General features: G+C 41.9%; 1 protein-coding gene across 30 annotated transcripts in view; it reads left to right on the forward strand.

Annotated features, from left to right (window-relative positions):
- Clasp2 (CLIP associating protein 2) overlaps positions 1-17,567 on the forward strand; it is a 179,621-nt gene that overhangs the window by 151,585 nt on the left and 10,469 nt on the right. For 29 of the 30 annotated variants that reach the window (XM_006512384.4, XM_006512385.4, XM_006512387.4 and 26 more), the window contains 7 exons: positions 736-814; positions 4,981-5,124; positions 7,795-7,938; positions 9,830-9,936; positions 12,181-12,334; positions 14,336-14,564; positions 17,026-17,219. In XM_006512384.4, coding sequence (XP_006512447.1) covers positions 736-814; positions 4,981-5,124; positions 7,795-7,938; positions 9,830-9,936; positions 12,181-12,334; positions 14,336-14,564; positions 17,026-17,219 — 1,051 coding nt within the window. Of the gene's footprint in view, positions 1-735; positions 815-4,980; positions 5,125-7,794; positions 7,939-9,780; positions 9,937-12,180; positions 12,335-14,335; positions 14,565-17,025; positions 17,220-17,567 lie in introns of all 30 variants that reach the window. The other variant, XR_379881.4, reaches the window with a different exon arrangement.

The following is a 17,567-nucleotide window of genomic DNA, read 5'->3' on the forward strand; positions in this document are numbered from 1 at the left end:
CAGTTCAGATTTTTGTTGGTTTTCTGGGGGGACAGAGTATAATGATGATGTGACTCTGGCTGTGCTGGAACTCACTAATAGACCAGTCTGGCCCCCAGTTCAACAGAGATCTGCCTGCCTCTGCCTCTGCCTCATCTAATACTGTTGAGATTCAATGTATGCACCAACACACTCAGCTGAAATTCAGATCTGAAGGAGAAGAAATACGTCTGAAAATACTGAACTTTTATTTTTCCTACATGGTTTTTTTTGTTGTTGTTGTTTTTGTTTTTTGTTTTTTTTTCTATTTTGTGTATATGTGTGTGAGCTGTTCCTGAGGAGGGCAGAAGAGGACATTGGATCCTGTGGAGCTGGAGGTAGAGGTGGTTGTGAGCTGCCCACATAGGAGTTAGGAACCAGGCTCAGTTTTACTGTAAGGAGCAGTCTGTGTGCTTTTAACCACTGAGCCCGTCCGGCCCCAGAAGTGTGAACTGATACTGAGGACCTGGTTCTGTTAAGTGCGTATTGGAGACAAGCAAGAATCACTTAGCTAGTGTTATTTCTTACTCTTTGCTGACTGTAAGTTGAGATGCCTTTACTCTTGAGCTGTGTGCTTCATCGACTGCCGCTCCCGCTCTCAGTTCATACATGCTCTTCGGGTCTTCTGTAGAATCTGTTAAAATGTAGACCTATCAGCTTTATTTGGTGTGGGGTTGGTTGTTTTCTAACTTTTTTTTGCTGTTGTTCTTTTCTCAGAGAGTCTTTTCCAAATGATCTTCAGTTTAATATCCTAATGAGATTTACAGTTGACCAGACCCAAACGCCAAGCTTGAAGGTAAATCTTTGATTTCTTCTGAAAATATTGCAACGAACTGAAGTATTTTATTATAAAGTTAGGATAATATTTACATTTTTGTCACAGAAGAAACTGCTCGATCAGTGGGTTTTGTTTTTATAAACTTTCAGATAGTTGCGCCAGCACTGCGGGACCAGCTTCACTCTTTTTGGAGCTCAAAGGTTTTCTTTGGTTCTTATTTTAGCCTGCATTATTTCTTCTCATAACTCTCTGCAGCGTTTCCCATAACGTTGTATGCATTGATGTCAGTACTAACCTTCCTAAGTCTTGTACACATGCACATACTTGATTTCAAATGTTCCCCAGAGGCTTCACCCAGCCTTCGGAAAAGCTTTCTGGGTAACCACATTTTAAAAGCATCAAAAAATATGGCCATCTAACCCTATGCTGGCAAAACAGTTACTTTTTAAAATCTTCTTTAATCTTATGTTTGTGATTTCCAAGTCTTTTTTTCTCTTAGTTATAGTTTTTGGAGACTGATAAATTATTTGGGCCACACATAGCATTGCCTAGATGCTTAGTGACATACATACAGACATACATACATACATGTATACACACACACACACACACACACACACACACACACACACACACGTATGTATGTATGTCCTGGGATATGGTTTAATTGATGGAGTGCTTGCCTAGCATGCACACAGCCCTACCAAAATGTTTTTCATGAGCTGGTCCATTGAGATTAGAGTCAGGAGATGGGGAGCTCACTGCTGGTACAGGCCTTGGGGTTTCTGCTTTGTTCTGCACAGATGTGCTCTACAAGCCTCACACCCCAGGATCAATTTTCCCTTTACATCTTGGGATGCAGTTATGCCTCTGAATCACAATTATGTTTCTAATAAGGGTGACAAGCACCCAACGCAGTGGCATTTTCTCAGAGCCACTATATAAAAGGGACCTTCTGGGTGTTTTGTTGTTGTTGTTTTGAAAAGTGACATGCAGAATAAGGTTTTATTTAATACTAATGCATATTGTAGCTCATACTATATCCAAGGCATTTCTGGAAATAGAAAACATAGACTCTTTTATCATTATTACCTATAATACTTGATTAACTAAATGGTAATAAAGGATTTCATATAGTTATCTGGTTATTCAGTAGCTGCTGAAAATATAAGGGAAGGAGTTTTGTAAATGAAGCCTGAAGCAATCTTTAGAAACAGATGTCAGGTGGAGTGGTGTAGGCTTGCGATCCTGCCACAGGAGGCACTGAGGCAGGTAGATCATCAGTTATTTATCAGTATGGGCTACACAGAGTTCCAGGATACCTGAGCTGTGAAGCATGACTCAAGAGACAGACGATAGGAGGGGCAGACTAAACTTGAAAAACTAAAGAAAAAGACAAGGAAAGAGAAAAATAGGGATGTGGGAAGCTGGTGAGGGGAAAAGGAGCTTCCTGTGGGCCTGGAATCAGATGCTTTGTAAAGTGCTGTGAAGTGCGTGTAAGTCCAGTGAGCAGCAAAGCTATGGGAGCCATCTTTGTTACACGTTTAGACAACAGGAATAAGTTACACTGCTGTCATACTTCATGCCCAGGTGAGAACCTCATGAAGGTGGCTGACAGGATTAATTATAAAGAACTTGGTCAAGGTGGAAGTGCTGAAGAGCTGGCTCAGCACTTAACATTCAGGGGACTGGAGTTGGTCTTCCAGTAGCCAAGTCAGGAAGTTCCCAAAAGCCTGAACTTCAGCTTAAGGGATCCACTGTCCTCGTCCACACCTGCACATACGAGGCATACATTCACACAGACCCACATGCATACATGCAGATAAAAACTTGTTTAAGCCATAAGAAGGTAAAGAGATGGAAGGATGGCTTAGTAGTTCAGAGCAATCGTCTCACAACCATAGCAACCAGAGCTTGGATCTGAGCAGCCAGTAACAAGCTGAGCAACTGCTTAATTAAAAAGCTCCAAGGAATCCAGTACCCTTCCTCTTTTGGCCTGCACACACACACACACACACACACGCACACACACACACACACACACACACACACACACACACACACGCGCGCACGCGCACACGCACACACACACACACGCACACACACACACACACACACGCACACACACACACACACACACGCACACACACACACGCACACACACACACGCACACACGAGCACATATATTCACATAGAAGCACATATACAAAATGCTGTCAAGTTTTTACCAGGTTACTGAGTGTGGTGCGCATACACCTTTAATTCCAGCACTCAGGAGGCAGAGGCCAGGAACCAGCTTGCTCTATGTAACAAGTTTCAAAAGAGCAAGGACTACATACAGAAACCCTGTCTCCAGCTAATAATAATGGTGGTAAATATAAAATTAGAAATAAGTTAAAGAAGTAAATCTTTTTTAAAGAAAGAAAATAGCAGTAGACTAAATAACAATGCAGGGTGATTTAAATTTTAATTAAATTAACGTGTATTTGTTAAATGCATGTGATTTTTTTCTGAATACTTTTTCCAGATCGACAAATATGCTGAAATAGTACATAAACCTTTGCAACTACATTATTTTGTTCTTTGAAATGGAATGTATAGTTGCACAATTAGTTACAGATTGCATGACTTTGTGAGATGTCCTACTAAAATGGGAATGTTGCAATGGTTATGTTTCTGTGGTTGCTTCCTTATTATAGTTAACACCACTTTTTTGTGGAAACTTTCTAAAACTGCAGTACTTGCATTGCATGATTATAAATGTCTTTAATCTCAGCACTTCAGAAGCAGAGGTAAATGGATCTCTGTGAGTTCAATGCCAGCGTGGCCTACACAGAGTTCCAAACACCAGGGCTACATATAGTGAGACTCTGACCTCCATAATCTCATACACAAACCTACCCATACATGTAAACACACATTCATATACATAGCACACAGTTAAAGAAAAAAAAATTTAAAGATCATTTAAAGTCCTGTGGATGTTCCAGTGCCCGAGTGCTTGCCTGACATTAGCAAGGCAATAGTAGATTTAATGTGCAGCAAGGCAAATAGTGATAGTAATAACAACTTTTAAAACTAACGGACCTCAGAGACAGAAGAGGACCTAGGCTCAGTTCCCAGCATGTACATGGCAGCACACAGCCTCCACAACTACAATCCCAAGGGATCTGACTGTCTTCTGGTGTCCATGAGCACCAGGTATTCATATGGTGCATACATGGAGGGAAATGCTCATACACATAAGAGTAATCCATAAAGATAATTGCAGCACTCGGGAGGCAGAGGCAGGCATGTGTCTGAGTTCTAGGCCAGCCTAGTGTGCAAAATAAGTTCCAGGGCAGCCGGGACTACACAAAGAAACCCTGTCTTAGATAAACAAAACAAAACAAAAGTTAAATAAACAACCCCGGTTGTTTAGAAACTGTAGAATGTTGGACTATGTGACCAGAAACAATGATTCTCAGCCTGTTTATTTCCACTAGCATACCGGAGAGAAGAGATAGAATTTAATAATTGCTCACTGGAAGAATTAAAAATGGCTGAGCCTAGAAGGAAGCATACATGCCTCAGAAACAGGTCCATTTCCAGCTCTTCAGCTGCCTTTCATGCACTTTACGTAAGAGAGTGAATTGGGAGAGCTGGGAATGTATCTCAAGTGGGAGAGTGCTTGGCTAGACTGCACCAGGTCCTCGGTTCTGTACCCAGCACCTTATACTGTACTCAGTACGCAGGAGGTAGAGTCAACAGGATTAGAGAAGCTCAAGGGAGTTCATTCTCAGCTGCACAGCGCATTTGAGGTCAACCTGGCCTAGAGGCCGCACCTTAAATCTAGAGGACAGTTATGTTACCCACTGTAATTACAGGCTCGTCGTGCCATATTTCACCCAAAAGAAATGACCATGGCGGACTAGCCATGCACACACTGTGACAGGAAGCTCAAGGAGACATTTTCTAGTTTGTTGAGGAAATCTTTAGCGCTTGCTCATACTCTGGAAATGGAGTAAGTTCCAATACTCATGGAAACAGGGTCCTCACCTCATGTCAGGGCAGGCAGCCGTATCATTCCTTGGAGATTTTTTGTAACTGCTGATGCCGCACTTGTCAGAATTATTTGTGATATGTTACCTAGTGTCCCAAGTGTCCTTCTCACTCTCCTCTTTTATTGTGCCTTCTTCAACAGGTAAAGGTGGCTATCCTTAAGTACATAGAAACTCTGGCAAAGCAGATGGACCCAAGAGATTTTACAAATTCCAGTGAAACTCGCCTGGCAGTGTCTCGGGTCATCACTTGGACGACAGAGCCCAAAAGCTCTGATGTTCGGAAGGTTTGTTTGAGTGGGATGGAGAGATATTTTAAGTATTTTTTTAAACTGCTCTTTTGTTAGCTACGAGCCTTGTGTTTATTGACACCACTGAGGACGTGCCTTCCCCTGTGCCTGTCCCTATCCTTTCCAGCAGTCCCTACAATCCGTGACAATCAACACTTGCCTATGTGGACATTGACCTTTTGTTTTGTTTTGCCTTCCAAGTTCTCACTCCTGTGCCCAGTGATTTGCTAACTGCCTCCTTTCTTAAAGAAGTTCTGTTCTTAGAGCTAATGTCTGCATTGCTTTTCATGTTCTGGAGTTTTGTCTTAGAGTTTATTGTCTTGATTTTCATTTTCTTGAGTTATGGTGTTTTGAGACAGTCTTACATACCCTGGGCTAGCCTGGAACTCTTACATACCCTGGGCTAGCCTGGAACTTACTCTAGCAGATGACATTGAAGTCCTGGTCTTCCTGCCTCAACCTCCTGGGTATCAAGAATTCTGCCACATCCATCTTGCCTAGCTTGAGCTTTTAAATATGTCTTGTTTAGTATATGTTAATAGTTAGTGTATATGCTAATATTTTTAACATTTCTGCCTAGGGCTTATGGCTAGTATTTTCTATTGACTCAAAAATATGTAAGTTGTTTATGCTAGGAAATTACTCCATTGATAAAGGACGTAAGAACTCGAGTTTATATTCCTAGCACCTACATTATAAAAAATCGGGCATGGTAGCACATGCTTGTAATCTGGGTGCTGGAAAGGTGGCAGATTGAAGGCAATTGCTAGGGTTCACTAGCCAGCTAAGCTTTCCTTGTCATTGAACTTCCAGTTGAGTGATGGATGATCTCAAAAACTAAAGGGGAGTTGGGGATATTGGGACACACCTTTAACCCCAACACTCGAGAGGCTGAGGCAGGCAGATCTCTGAGTTAAAGCTAGCCTGACCTTTGGCCTCACATGTGGACACACTTTAGCACGTGTATATATACATGCACAGCTGCACACATGGACACAAGCACATGTATGTACCATAAAACAAAAAAGAAAATACACTAAATTGAATAAAAGTGAAGACATGGCATAATAAAACTCGGAGACGCAGCAGAAGCTGCATCTTGAAGAGAGCTCAGGGTACATAGCCGTATGTGCAGTCAAACACCCATGCATACGGTAGTCGGTGAATAAGATAGAAGCTAGGCTGGCACACACCTTTAATCCCAACAGCTCAGAAGATAAAGGCAGGTCTACTTAGTGTGTTTCAGACCAGCCAGTACTACAGAGTGAGACCTCTTTTCAAAGGAAAAAAACAACAACAAAGAAAACTGCGACTGACTGCACCCAACAGTGCTGTGTGACCCGCTGCCTGGTGCTTCCACTTACCTGAGAATGACCTCTGCCCTTGTGCTGGGAGCCAGAGTAAACCCTTCTGCCCTTCAGTTGCTTTGTCAGATACTTTATAACGGCAACTAATTCAGAGCTTGTAATAAGAGGAAACATTTAAATCGGTTATCTAATCAACCATCAAAAGACAGTGAGTCAAAAGGCAAAGCAAACAGAAATTTGTAGCTGAGAATATGGAAGAAAAGCAGAGACCATACATGGTGTTGCCCAAACCTCTAATCCAGCTCTTAGGAGGCAGAGGTGGGCAGATTTCTATGGATTCAAGGCCAGCCTGCTCTACATAGTGAGTTCCAGGACAGCCAGGACTTTGTACAAAGGCCTGGTGGGGTGAGGTGCAGCAGGGCTGGTGAGGTGTCCAGCACTCACGAGACCCTCATGGCAGCTCACAAGTGGCTGTGATCCTACATACCAGGAGACTGTTGAGTAGTGTTGTGTTATCTGAATACAGCATGCTTTAACCACTCTACTGTTGTATAGTGAGACTCTAAACATAGAACACCGAGGTCTTCATAGGTGAGATCAGAAACAGTCCAGAACAAGGTGTGTGCACTGGACATGGTCCTGTCACTGTGCTTCATTTCGTCCTATATTCTAAATGATTTGATTTTACTTTAGATTCTTCAAAATACCTGACTAACCTTATCTTGAGATTAACTGTAGACTTTTAGATTAGCTGCTTAAGAAAAGACTAGATCTTGCTAACACTTAAGGAGCAGAGGTGGGAGGGTCACAAACTCACAGCCTTCAGGACTACATAGTACAGTCATGCTCTGTTTTGTTTTGTTGGTTGGCTTTTTTGTTTTTCCCCTTCTGCTGTTTTTATTTTTTAATTATCATACGAAGTAACATGTTTCCATATGGCATTATCATGTGTACTTTGGTTTTGTTAATCTTCCCCTCTTCCCATTCCTACCCTTACCCTGTGTTGTCTGCTGCCAATGTATTTTTCAATATTAAGAATGCTTAATTTTAGCATTAAGTCACTGTCCTTTATGTCCTTTATAGGGAAACCTAAAACAGTAATGTGTGTTGACGGGATAACCCTGCAATGTTTGTCATGTTACACTTTCATAGTCCCTTTTTAACTTTAGAAAATAAATGGTAGTTGAAAGGGTTTTATCCTCCCAAAAAGAAAGAAGTTATGAAAGTTAAGGCTTGACCATCACATTTCCTTCTCCATGGGAGAGATTGTCGAACCCTGTGCCTGTGAGCAGAAACATAAGAAGAAACGGACACGCCTGCGCAGCCAGGATGCGTCTCACCTACTGTTTGTTCTTTCCAGGCAGCGCAGTCAGTGCTGATTTCTTTATTTGAACTCAATACCCCAGAGTTTACAATGTTACTAGGAGCTTTACCAAAAACTTTCCAGGATGGTGCTACTAAACTTCTTCACAATCACCTCCGGAACACTGGCAATGGCACCCAGGTATTTTACTCCTCTTGTTGGCTTTGTCTGCTGTTATGGCTGATTTAACAGTGGTTGCTTTGCTTTGCATGCAGTTGAGTTGGTTTAACTATGTGATTTTTACATCTGTATTTCGCAACAGTTTCTGAATGGGATTAAATATTGCCTTGGGAAAAATAGAGTCCCTTGAACCTGTGGTGCTTGTATTATAATTTGTGTAGGTTGGGATAGTAGTTAGCAGTAGACAGTTGAAAGGAGAGAGACGCATGTGAGCATTGTGTGTCTGAGGGCACAGCAGCCTTGGGGTGTGTTAGAACTTTAGTACTTTTGTCCTTCAGATGAACCAGTTCTTATTTGAGCACCATCGAGGGCCTCTCATCTCAAGCCAGCAAGTAAGGTTGAACAGAGTCATACTGAAGCATTGTAGGCTTGGTGGTCTCTGGGTGTCATATGCAGGGCTTGGTTCTGAGGAAGTAAAGTGTGACTAAATGTACATCCCAGTGAACTATATATATTTATGCATGATTTACATAAGATGTCTAACAGATTAAATGGGAGTTTTAAAGGAGGGGCCTTTGATAACAAAAAGAATGCAGGTGTACTTGATGTCGAGCTTAAAGTGCTGAGTTCAGGGTTGAAAGTGATGTAAGATTTTTGAGTGAGGCAAGACATTTCACAGCTCATTTATACATAACTCAAAGATGTAGGATGCTGGACTCTGATGGTTACTGAAGACTGACGGGAGACAGTGACCCCAGGTTGTTTGTCTCATACTGATGGAGATTCTAGATGCATATTCTGGAGGGAGCATGCAAAGCAAAAGCAAGCTCTAGTAAAGAGAAGTACAGGGCTGGGGAGATGGCTCAGTGGTTAAGAGCGCCGACTGCTCTTCCAAAGGTCCCAAGTTCAAATCCCAGCAACCACATGGTGGCTCACAGTCATCCGTAACGAAATCTGATGCCCTCTTCTGGAGAGTCTGAAGACACACTACATTGTACTTACATACACATCATAAATAAATAAAAGTAAAGAGAAGTGCAGAGAAGGTTGAGAAGCTCCTGAAATAGAAAAGTTTCCAAGAGAGGAAAAGAGGCACCAGACTTCCTGGTCTAGGGTTTTTATAGGGTTTTGTCAGAGAGTGGACAAGTTTGGGCTGGAGTAATTGCTTTGAGATTGGTTAATTCTCTGAAGTGTTGTAGACCAAAATAATGAAGCACCCACATGGTATTTGCATGTCCTCCCAGCCCAACCAGAAGGATGCTCATGCATTGTACTGCCCACCCAGTGAAACATGGTTGAAGCCCCTCTGTCCTTTCTGACCTCAGGTTTGTTAGTGACCTTGGTTGTGTCGTCTTCCAGCTGTTACTCACTTCTCAGATGTTGTCTGACCTTGCAAGAGTCTCTTTATTTTTGAGAGGCAGACAGATCTTTGTGAGTTTTAGGCCAGCCTGATCTATATATTGAGTTCCAGGCCAGCTAGGGCTACATGATGAGGCCCTGTCTCCAAAAAGAAAAAAAAAAAAAGCTAGTTTAAATCTTTGAGAGAAAAGATGTTAATAATTGAGAGACAAAATTGGGTTAAAAACAAGTGGGCATGGTGATGCACATCTGTAACCTCAAACTTGCAAGGTGGAGGCAGGAGGATCAGAAGTTCTAGGTCAGTTAGGGGTACGTGAGTCTTGGAGGCAGAAGTAATAGAGAGGAGGGCAGGAAAGGAGATGAGGGAGGAAACTGAAGAGGTAAGTCTCTGAATGAAGACAGTTTTCTCCCAGAAATCAGACGTAAGTGCCCAGATGTTTGCAATGCTGAAGTACAAGGACATTGCCTTCACAGTGTTTTCTCATGACTGCCTCTTCTCCCCAGACTTTGTTGCACTCCCCTGTGCTGACGATCTTCTTACTCCCTCCCTCAGAGTTCCATGGGGAGTCCTTTGACGAGACCAACACCTCGGTCACCAGCCAACTGGTCCAGTCCTCTTACTTCTCCTACCAACACGTCTCAGAATACGTTATCTCCAAGGTCAGATGATTGCCCAATCTCCATTCTTAGAAAGGCAGAGTTAACTATAATCTCAGACTTTCATTTGACTTGAAATGAGCTGATTCAAACAACTGTAAAATTTAACCCTTTAAATGGCAATATATAGGATGAAAGGTATTGTTTTCTAAAAGACTATAGTTATATTTCTTAAATTGCAAATGAGCCTATCTTTTTTATTACATCACTTAGTATGAATGACAAGTATTAGTTATGGTATTAGATAGCATACTGATGTCCTCCTTGAAAGGTCAGGCGGGACTTGAGCTGATAGATAGACAAAGCATAAAGAGACGAAGACTGGGGAAGAGTTCAATCTATCATGAATACCTAATGGCACTACGTATGCTCTAGGAAAACATGTGACTAAGATATTGCTGCTTAATACACAAAAAAGAGGTAACATTTTCACACAGTTCGAGCATGGATATATTTGAGATTAAAATCTCCCATTCCTCTTTTTTTTCTTTTTTTAAATTGGGTGTGAGAGTGCAGGTCCACATGGGACAAAAGATTCATGTGGCTGTCAGGAGACAGCCTTCAGGAGTGGTTTTCCTTCTTCCACTGGGGGTTCTAGGGATATAGTACAAGTGTCCAGGCTTGCTCAGCAGCAAGCACCTTTACCCAACAGGCCATCTTGCTAGCCCTAGATCAAATTCTTGATTCATTAGTCAGTAGCCACCATGACCCTTTTGGAGGCCTTTTGTAAAATGTCTTACAACATCTATTACAATTAGTAGCCTAAGTTTTGTTATTGGTTATACATCATGGCTTGCTTCATGAGATTATCCATTAAAATTACAGAATGTTAAATCAGAGTTTAGGAAAGAAAAATGTATCAGATCTTACCACCGAATCTATTGGTTAATAGATTTGTGACAATTTTGCTGGGTAAATTCTAGCCTTAATTGAATTTAGAGTTTGATTATAGAATTCATCACATTAACATTATGTTCATTGTTCATTTATGTACTCTGCCTCATCCATTGAGATGACGTAGGAAGTGGATGCTCTTGTTGAAAAACCACGCCTACCTGAGTTCAATCCCTAGGTCACCATGTAACGTGAAGGAAGAGAACTAGTCCACAAAGCTTCCTCTGACCTCCACAGACACACTGTTGTACCCACTCCCACCACAAGCATGTCACAGACACAATGTCGTACCCACCACAAGCATGTACTAGAATACTTGTTTTTTATTTCAAAATCCTCCTGCCTTTTTTCTTCTAACTTTATCTTTTGTTTTTGAGAATAATGGCAGCAAGTCTAAGTAGGTGAAGTACAGTTGAGCTTCTTTTCTCTACTGAGGACTGCTCCCAATGACACTAGAAGGTGTAGCTGCTCCTGCTGGCCTCGAACTGCCCATGTGGCAGAGAATGGCTGTAGATCCTCTGCCCCAAACTCCTGAGTGCTAAGAATACTGACAATCACTAGCAACTACACTTGTTTCTTCTTCAACTAGCGCTTTTATTACTTGTTAATTACAGGGACTGTAAAGCTTTCTATAAAGGGCCAGGTGGCAAATATTCTAGGCTTTTAATCCAAGTGGTCTGTGGCCTCCCTTCCGTTCTGATCTTGTACCAAAGCAGGCACAGGGAGTCCCAGCATACATAAGCTTGGCTGCGCTCCAGGAAGACTGCATTTATGCATACTGAAACTCGAATTCTGTATACTGTCCATGTTATAAAAATATTTATTTAAAAGTGTAAGGAATCTGTCTTGGCAAGATGGCTCAGTAGGTAAAAGTTCATGCTGCAAAGTGTCTGATGGCCTGAGTCATTGCAGTCCACACACACACACACACACACACACACACACACACACACACACGAGTATAATTTTAAGACCAGGCATGGTGCTCCATGCTTTTAAGCCCAGCAATCATCAGACAGAAGTAGGAGAATCTCTGGTATACATAGTGAGTTCCAGGACAGCCAGGGCTAAACAGAAAGGACTTTAAGAATAAATACAGTGTTAGCTGGCTATAGTGATATTTGCCTATAACTTCAGAACTTTGGAGGCAAGGCAAGAGACTCTTGAGTTTGAGGCCTGGTTTTGGGTTACAGAGTGAGTTTGTATGTCAAAAATAGATAACTCTTTTCTTTATAAATATCCTCAGATGTGGTTATTTCAGCATACATACGCTGGCAGAACACTCATACACATCAATATAAAAATCAAATCAAACAATAAAATAAGTAAAAACTAATGCTATCTTTTTCACAGTGCATTTGATTACGATACAGAGAACATGAATTCTGAAGACATTTATAGCTCCCTTAGAGGCGTCACTGAGGCAATCCAGAATTTCAGCTTCAGAAGCCAAGAAGATATGAGTGAGCCAGTGAGGAGGGACCCTAAAAAGGAGGATGGTGACACAGTAAGTGTTCACATGTTCTTACCATGTGTTATCATCATGCCCAACGTGAGTGTGTGTGTTCATGTGTATGCAAGTTGTTAGTTTATTTTAAACTTTGCTTTCTGGTGTGTTCATATATAATTCTTTAGAAGCTTAAGTCACTCTCCAAGTATTTACTGTCAACCATGTACATACTAGTGAGTTTTAGATGTTATATCTGTAAGAGAGAGCTGTGCCCTAGTTCTTTTTAGACTCCTAACTAAAAATGTGCCAGATAGGACTGTCAATGTACAGTTTACACTCTTGAGTCAGGGCATGGAGGCCTCTGTCAAATGACATTTGGACCAAACCAGAAAACCTAAGAGGAGAATTCTGTGAACTAATTAGCCCCATTTTGCTAATGTTTAAGAGGCTATTTAAGAAAGATAATATCATGGGCTGGAGAGATGGCTCAGCAGTTAGGAGCACTGACTGTTCTTCCAGAGGTCCTGAGTTCAATTCCCAGCAACCACATGGTGGCTCTGGTGCCCTCTTCTGGCATGCAGGTATATATGCAGATAGAGAACTCATACATTAAGGAAAAAAAAATAGAGAAATAAATAAATTTAAAAAGAATAGAGTTGAGGGCTGGCAAGATGGCTCAGTGGTTAAGAGCGCCGACTGCTCTCCCGAAGGTCCCGAGTTCAAATCCCAGCAACCACATGGTGGCTCACAGCCATCCGTAATGAAATCTGACGCCCTCTTCTGGAGTACCTGAGGACAGCTACAGTGTACTTACATATACTAAATAAATAAATCTTTAAAAAAAAAAAAAAGAGAGAAAAAAAAAAAAAAAGAATAGAGTTGAGATACATTAACACCCTTGCCCAAACACCAACATTAATACAAATACTAGCATCAAGAGTATCATCACCAGAAACACAATCATCTGAATCTACGGAGTGACTTCATGCCACACTTCCTGCTGAGAACTCTACACACAGCCCTCATCCTGTTTGCAGTCTGTGTGCACCCAGTACAAGTCACGCATTGGTTTTGGCACTACTGGAGGCACCGAGATAACATTTACTACTGCTGTAGCGACTACATGCAGGTCTAGGATAGGGAACCTCAGACCTGGGTGGTAAGACTTTCTGACAACCATTTTTATGGACCAGGGAAAACCAAGTGAAAGAAAAGGCAGGTGGGGAGTCCTTCAGAGCAGTACAGCCCTTCATGTGCTGAAATGCGGCAGCTCTGTGGATACTGAGCAATAATTTGCTCAATGGGAATGAAGGGATGGCTTATTTTAAAGGAAGTCTAAGCTGCCAGAGGCAGAAGGAAAACGTAACTACTGATATACCATAGCAGAGGAAATCGGTTAAGTAATAAATAGCATCACATGTCAGACAAGTAGGTTATAACATTCTCTGTTTGGACCACACACTGACGATGCAGACTGCTGTTACTACAGTTCATATGGGAAAATATAAACTCCCATTGTTTCCACTGTGAGGCTCGGGGTTAAGAAGCATGATCTAGTGTGTTCAAGGTCAAGCCAGTGGGTAGCTCATCTGCTGGGACCGGCCGCATCCCACTCTCTTTTCTTTCCCTATTTATTTTTTTCCATCACAGTATGTTGATTGATTATTTGGGAATTTCACATCAGGCATCCCAGTCACACTCACTTCCCAGTTCTCCCAGGTCTACTCCCCACCTAGTGATCTCTTCCCAGAAAAAAGAATGGAAAAAAAAAGTTTATTTTATATTGCCCATATACTCACTGGATGCTCACAGCCATCTGTCATGGGATCTGATGCCCTCTTCTGATGTGTCTGAAGACAGCAATGGTTTACTCATATACATTTAAAAAAAAAAAAAAGAAAGAAAGTTAGAGGCTGGGAATTGAACTCAGATGCTCTGGAAGAACAGGAAACTACTAAATCATCTATCTCTCCAACCACCAAGAAACATCTTTTTAGAGTATGAAGAAGGTATGTAGAAATTAGCTAACTTGCTCTGCCTTCCTCTTCCTGTTAACAGATATGTAGTGGTCCTGGGATGTCAGATCCAAGAGCAGGAGGTGATGCTGCTGACGGCAGCCAGCCAGCTCTGGATAATAAAGCATCGTTGCTCCACTCAATGCCACTCCACTCCTCTCCACGCTCCCGTGACTATAACCCATATAACTACTCAGATAGCATCAGTCCTTTCAACAAGTCTGCCCTCAAGGAAGCCATGTTTGATGATGACGCCGACCAATTTCCTGATGGTATGTAATGGGTTTCAATGCATTTTGGAGGTCTGGTTCCATGAAACAGGTGGATATCTTTGCTCTTTTATTGTAACTCTTTAAAACATCCGGATTTGGGGACTGTCACTTGTTCCTGAGACAGAGTGTTTAACAGCCACTCCTTCAGGAGGCCTACAGTTTGAGAGCACAGACTACCTAACTACAGAGTCGGGGTAGAGAGCAGGAGGCAGCTGCTCACATGGCATCCATGGTCAGCACGCAGTGAGTCGGGGTACTTAGCTCAGTCCTCCTTTTTTGTTCAGTCTGAAGCTCTAGCCCATGGACGGTGCTCCCATATTCAGAGTGGATCTTACCTTTCACCTAAACATCTCTGGACCCAAATATATGTTTCCATCGTGATTCCAAATCTCCTCAAATTTACAATCTATTCACCTCACTTGTAGGTGTTTGTTTATAATACATGAAGTTAGGTGAAATGGGCTTCTGTCTGAAGGTCTAAAGATTACTAATCTGAATATCCTGGTTGCATAGTTACTACTCTCTTAAGTAAATGTTCTTGTCGCCTCTGGAAAAGGATAGTTGTAGTTGTATACTGTTGTCCTCTGATCACAGTAAGCAGTAAGGCACAGCCAGGATACAGGAAGCATGACAAGTGATAATTCCTTGCTGATAAGGAATTAGATTATTGAGGGTGCCAGACCCCCTGCAGCTGGAATTTCAGCTGCAGTGCTCTTAACCACTCAGCCATCTCTTCAGCGCAGGCTTTTTACTCCAGTGAGTCAATATTACTTTCTGTAAAGATTTCCAATACTGGGCTGGAGAATGCTAACAATATTGCATTCTTTAGAAAACTTGAATTTGGTTTCTAGCACTCACTTGGTGGTTCATAACCATTTATAACTACAGTTCCAGGGGATCTGATACCCACTTCTGTCCTTTGTGAGTACCAAGCATGCACATGGTACACTTGAGCACGTTCAGTCTAAACCCTCAGACACATGAAATAAAGAGTTCCACTGCTATAGTGACCTTCTGTGATGAACTTGAAATTCTCCCTCTCAGGGCCAGACATGAGGCTTAGCAGGTAAAGGCATTCACCTTCAAGTCTGACAGCCTAAGTTTAGCCCTTGGAACTCACATGATGTAAGGAGAAAGCTGAGCCCTGCAAGTTTTCCTCTGACTTACGTACGTACAGACAGACAGACATACGTACGTATGTACATACATACATACATACATACATACATACATACATACTATAGTACACACACACACACACTAATATTTTTTTGAAAAACTAAACATAGTGATGCATGCCTATGAAGATTCTGGCTCTAAGTATTACAAAAAAAGCAAATAAATAAATAAAAATGCTTTGCTGGGACTGGAGACACAGCTCGCTGTGAAGAACACTCACTGGCTGCTCTTGCTAAGGACCCAAGTTTGGTTGCTGATACCTAGATCAGACAGCTCACAATTCCCTGTAGCTCCAGCTCCAAGGAATCTGATGCCTTCTTCTGTCCTCTGAAGGCATTTGCACACATGTGGCATACACATGCACAGAGAGAGACACATACGCCTTCCCATAAACAAAAATTGTAACGAAAACCCAGCCCCTCTTTGATAACAACTGATCTCAATGTGACTCTGAAACATAAAGAGAATTATACTGGCCAGGTAGGGTAGTGCACGCCTTTAATTCCACCAGTCATGAGGCCGAGGCAGATGGATTTCCTGAGTTCAAGGCCACCCTGGCCTTTGTCATGAGATCCAGGACAGCCAGGACTGCTTAGTGAGACCCTGTCTCCGACAAATGGACGAATGGACGGACAGACAGATGATCCGGAGGGAGGGAGGGAGGAAAATAAGTTAAAACTAAAGCCTTTATTTTCACTATTTTCTAAAAATAAAAAAAAAAAAATACTATTTCAGGACAAAGAAAATAGCTCTAATTGATAAAGTTACTTTTTGCTGAAGCTTTCTGATGATCCATGTAAGGAGTGATATGATTAGATTGTGGACATTTTTGACTCCTAAACTAATTGCTTCAGAAGCAGTCAATGAATGGGTCAGCCCACAGTGGAAAGATTGCTGGAGAAGTTTACAGTAATCAGGTTGTAAACACCTAAATCACTGACCGTGGAATGTCCAGACACACAGCCTCCTGTCAGGAAGTGCTCACTCAACAGCATTTCAAGGAGATGGTACAGAAGGGGTAGAAAGGGGGCCGTAGGAGTGACACGCTCTGGCTGAGGGCTGGGGGATGGGTACTTGGAGGGGGGTGTCTTTATTCTGTTCTCTCATGTTTTTGTAGTTGAAAATGTATAAAGCACATTGCTGATTCAGGGATGGCAACTGAAAATTAATGTTTGTTCTTATCTCTTTTGCAACCAGTGTTGATTGTGTTCTATAGTAATCATCTCCATACCTCAGAGTCAGACTATACAATTACAAAATTCATATTATATTCTTTTGACAGATCTTTCCTTAGACCATTCTGACCTAGTTGCAGAGTTGTTGAAGGAGCTGTCTAATCATAATGAACGTATAGAAGAAAGAAAAATTGCCCTGTATGAACTCATGAAGCTAACCCAGGAAGAATCTTTCAGTGTTTGGGATGAACACTTCAAAACAATATTATTGTTATTGCTTGAGACCCTTGGGGATAAAGAGGTAAATTGCAGGATATGTAAACTATATTCTGCCATGCTGAGTATTTATGTATTTATTTTTATTTGGCTTTTGTGGGTGGAGGTCTAGGAATTGTACCCAGGGCCTTTCCAGCTCTTGCTTGTGGCCTGGCTTACCTGTTGATTTGCTCATACATGCTGATGGAGTGATGGACTGATGGAATGAATGGTGGAGTGATGGGAGAGCCTATGCCTCTAGCCTCTGAAGGCACCTGACTCACATGCACAGAAACAGACTTATAATTAAAAATAAAATATGGATGGAGTAGCAAATGCCTGTAATCTCCACACTCTGGAGGTGGAGGCAGCAGGATTACAACTTTGGGCCTAG

Source organism: Mus musculus, chromosome 9, assembly GCF_000001635.26.
Source record: "Mus musculus strain C57BL/6J chromosome 9, GRCm38.p6 C57BL/6J".
Taxonomy (NCBI): Eukaryota; Metazoa; Chordata; class Mammalia; order Rodentia; family Muridae; genus Mus; species Mus musculus.